Source organism: Eimeria tenella, genomic scaffold, assembly GCF_000499545.2.
Source record: "Eimeria tenella Houghton genomic scaffold, Eth_scaff340, whole genome shotgun sequence".
Lineage (NCBI taxonomy): Eukaryota > Apicomplexa > Conoidasida > Eucoccidiorida > Eimeriidae > Eimeria > Eimeria tenella.
The window spans coordinates 5,730-6,874 of NW_013543187.1; the positions used below are offsets into that span (position 1 = coordinate 5,730).

General features: G+C 45.3%; 1 protein-coding gene across 1 annotated transcript in view; it reads left to right on the forward strand.

The window, feature by feature from the left end:
• ETH_00012015 (zinc metalloprotease 2, putative) overlaps positions 1–664 on the forward strand; it is a gene marked incomplete at both ends in the record, with an annotated part of 6,389 nt that extends 5,725 nt beyond the window's left edge. Inside the window, one exon of the mRNA XM_013376412.1 lies at positions 437–664. Within this exon, the coding sequence (XP_013231866.1) occupies positions 437–664 (228 nt within the window). The remainder of the gene's footprint in view (positions 1–436) is intronic.
• Between the last annotated feature and the right edge of the window lie 481 nt (positions 665–1,145).

Sequence of the window (1,145 nt, forward strand, 5' to 3'; positions counted from 1 at the left end):
TTCAAGTTTTTCCACTTGAGGAGTGCTTAGAAGCAGTGCCAGGATTTGCTGCCCTGTTTTCTTGACAAAGTGGGCAAACAGCATACTTCTGAATATTGGCTGCCGACGTGGACAAAGCAGGCCCCTGGCATATGGAGTGCACTACCAAGCGAATCTACTGCAAAGCACATATGATACATGAAAGTGTATGTAACTGAAAAGCGCTCGGATGTGCGACCCGGGACCGCATTTGCTGTTGCCGGATCTTGGACATCACTGATGCCCTTGACTTGATGCTGGCAGTGCATAAACTCCGGGAGGATCGCTTCTGAACGGGGGGTGGATGTGGAGGAGGGGGTGGGGGGCTGTTTGTTGATTTGATCAAATAGTTTTATTTATTTATTTATTTATTTATTTATTTTGCTATTTATTTAGTTTATAATTTGTTTAATTGCAGGTGCTGAATACAACAGCAGAAGATATAAAGACTTTTGCCGACGAGCTGGCCGCAGCCATGGCAGACACGGAAAGAAATAACTATGTTGCTGTTGTGTCTTCGCAAGCAGCAGCAGCAGCAGCAGCAGCAGCAGACCCCAGCCTCCAGCTGAAGCAAATCGAAGTCTTCGATAAAGAACACCAAGAAAGCACCAACACCGACGGAGAAGATGTCTATACTGTCGCCTAAGCAGCAGCTGCAGCAGCAGAGATGCAGCAGCAGCAGCAGAGATGCAGCAGCAGCAGCAGCAGCACAGGAATAGCAGCACAGCAGCAGGAGCAGCTGCAGCAGCTGCTGCTGCAGCAGCTGCGGGTCTCGAATGGTTCTTGGCCTCTTCTTGTCCACCCCTCTCCCCAGCTGTATGTACAGCTCGGGGCATTATTGGCTCTTCAGAAAGGCCCCAAACTAATTTGTTTCTTTTGTCTAACGGGCTACAAATTCAATAAATAATAAATAAATAATAGTTTCATATCTATTTATATGTGCATTCTGGAAAGAATAGATTTGCAGTAGAGCTGCTGGAGTGTCTATACGCGGGGGCTGAAGTGTACGTACACCTGAGTGGCTGCGCAAACCGGAGCTCCTCTCGGGTGTCTTTGCGAAAAGATTGTTTGCAATAATATTAATAATAATAATAATAAATAATAATAATAAATAATAATAATTTATA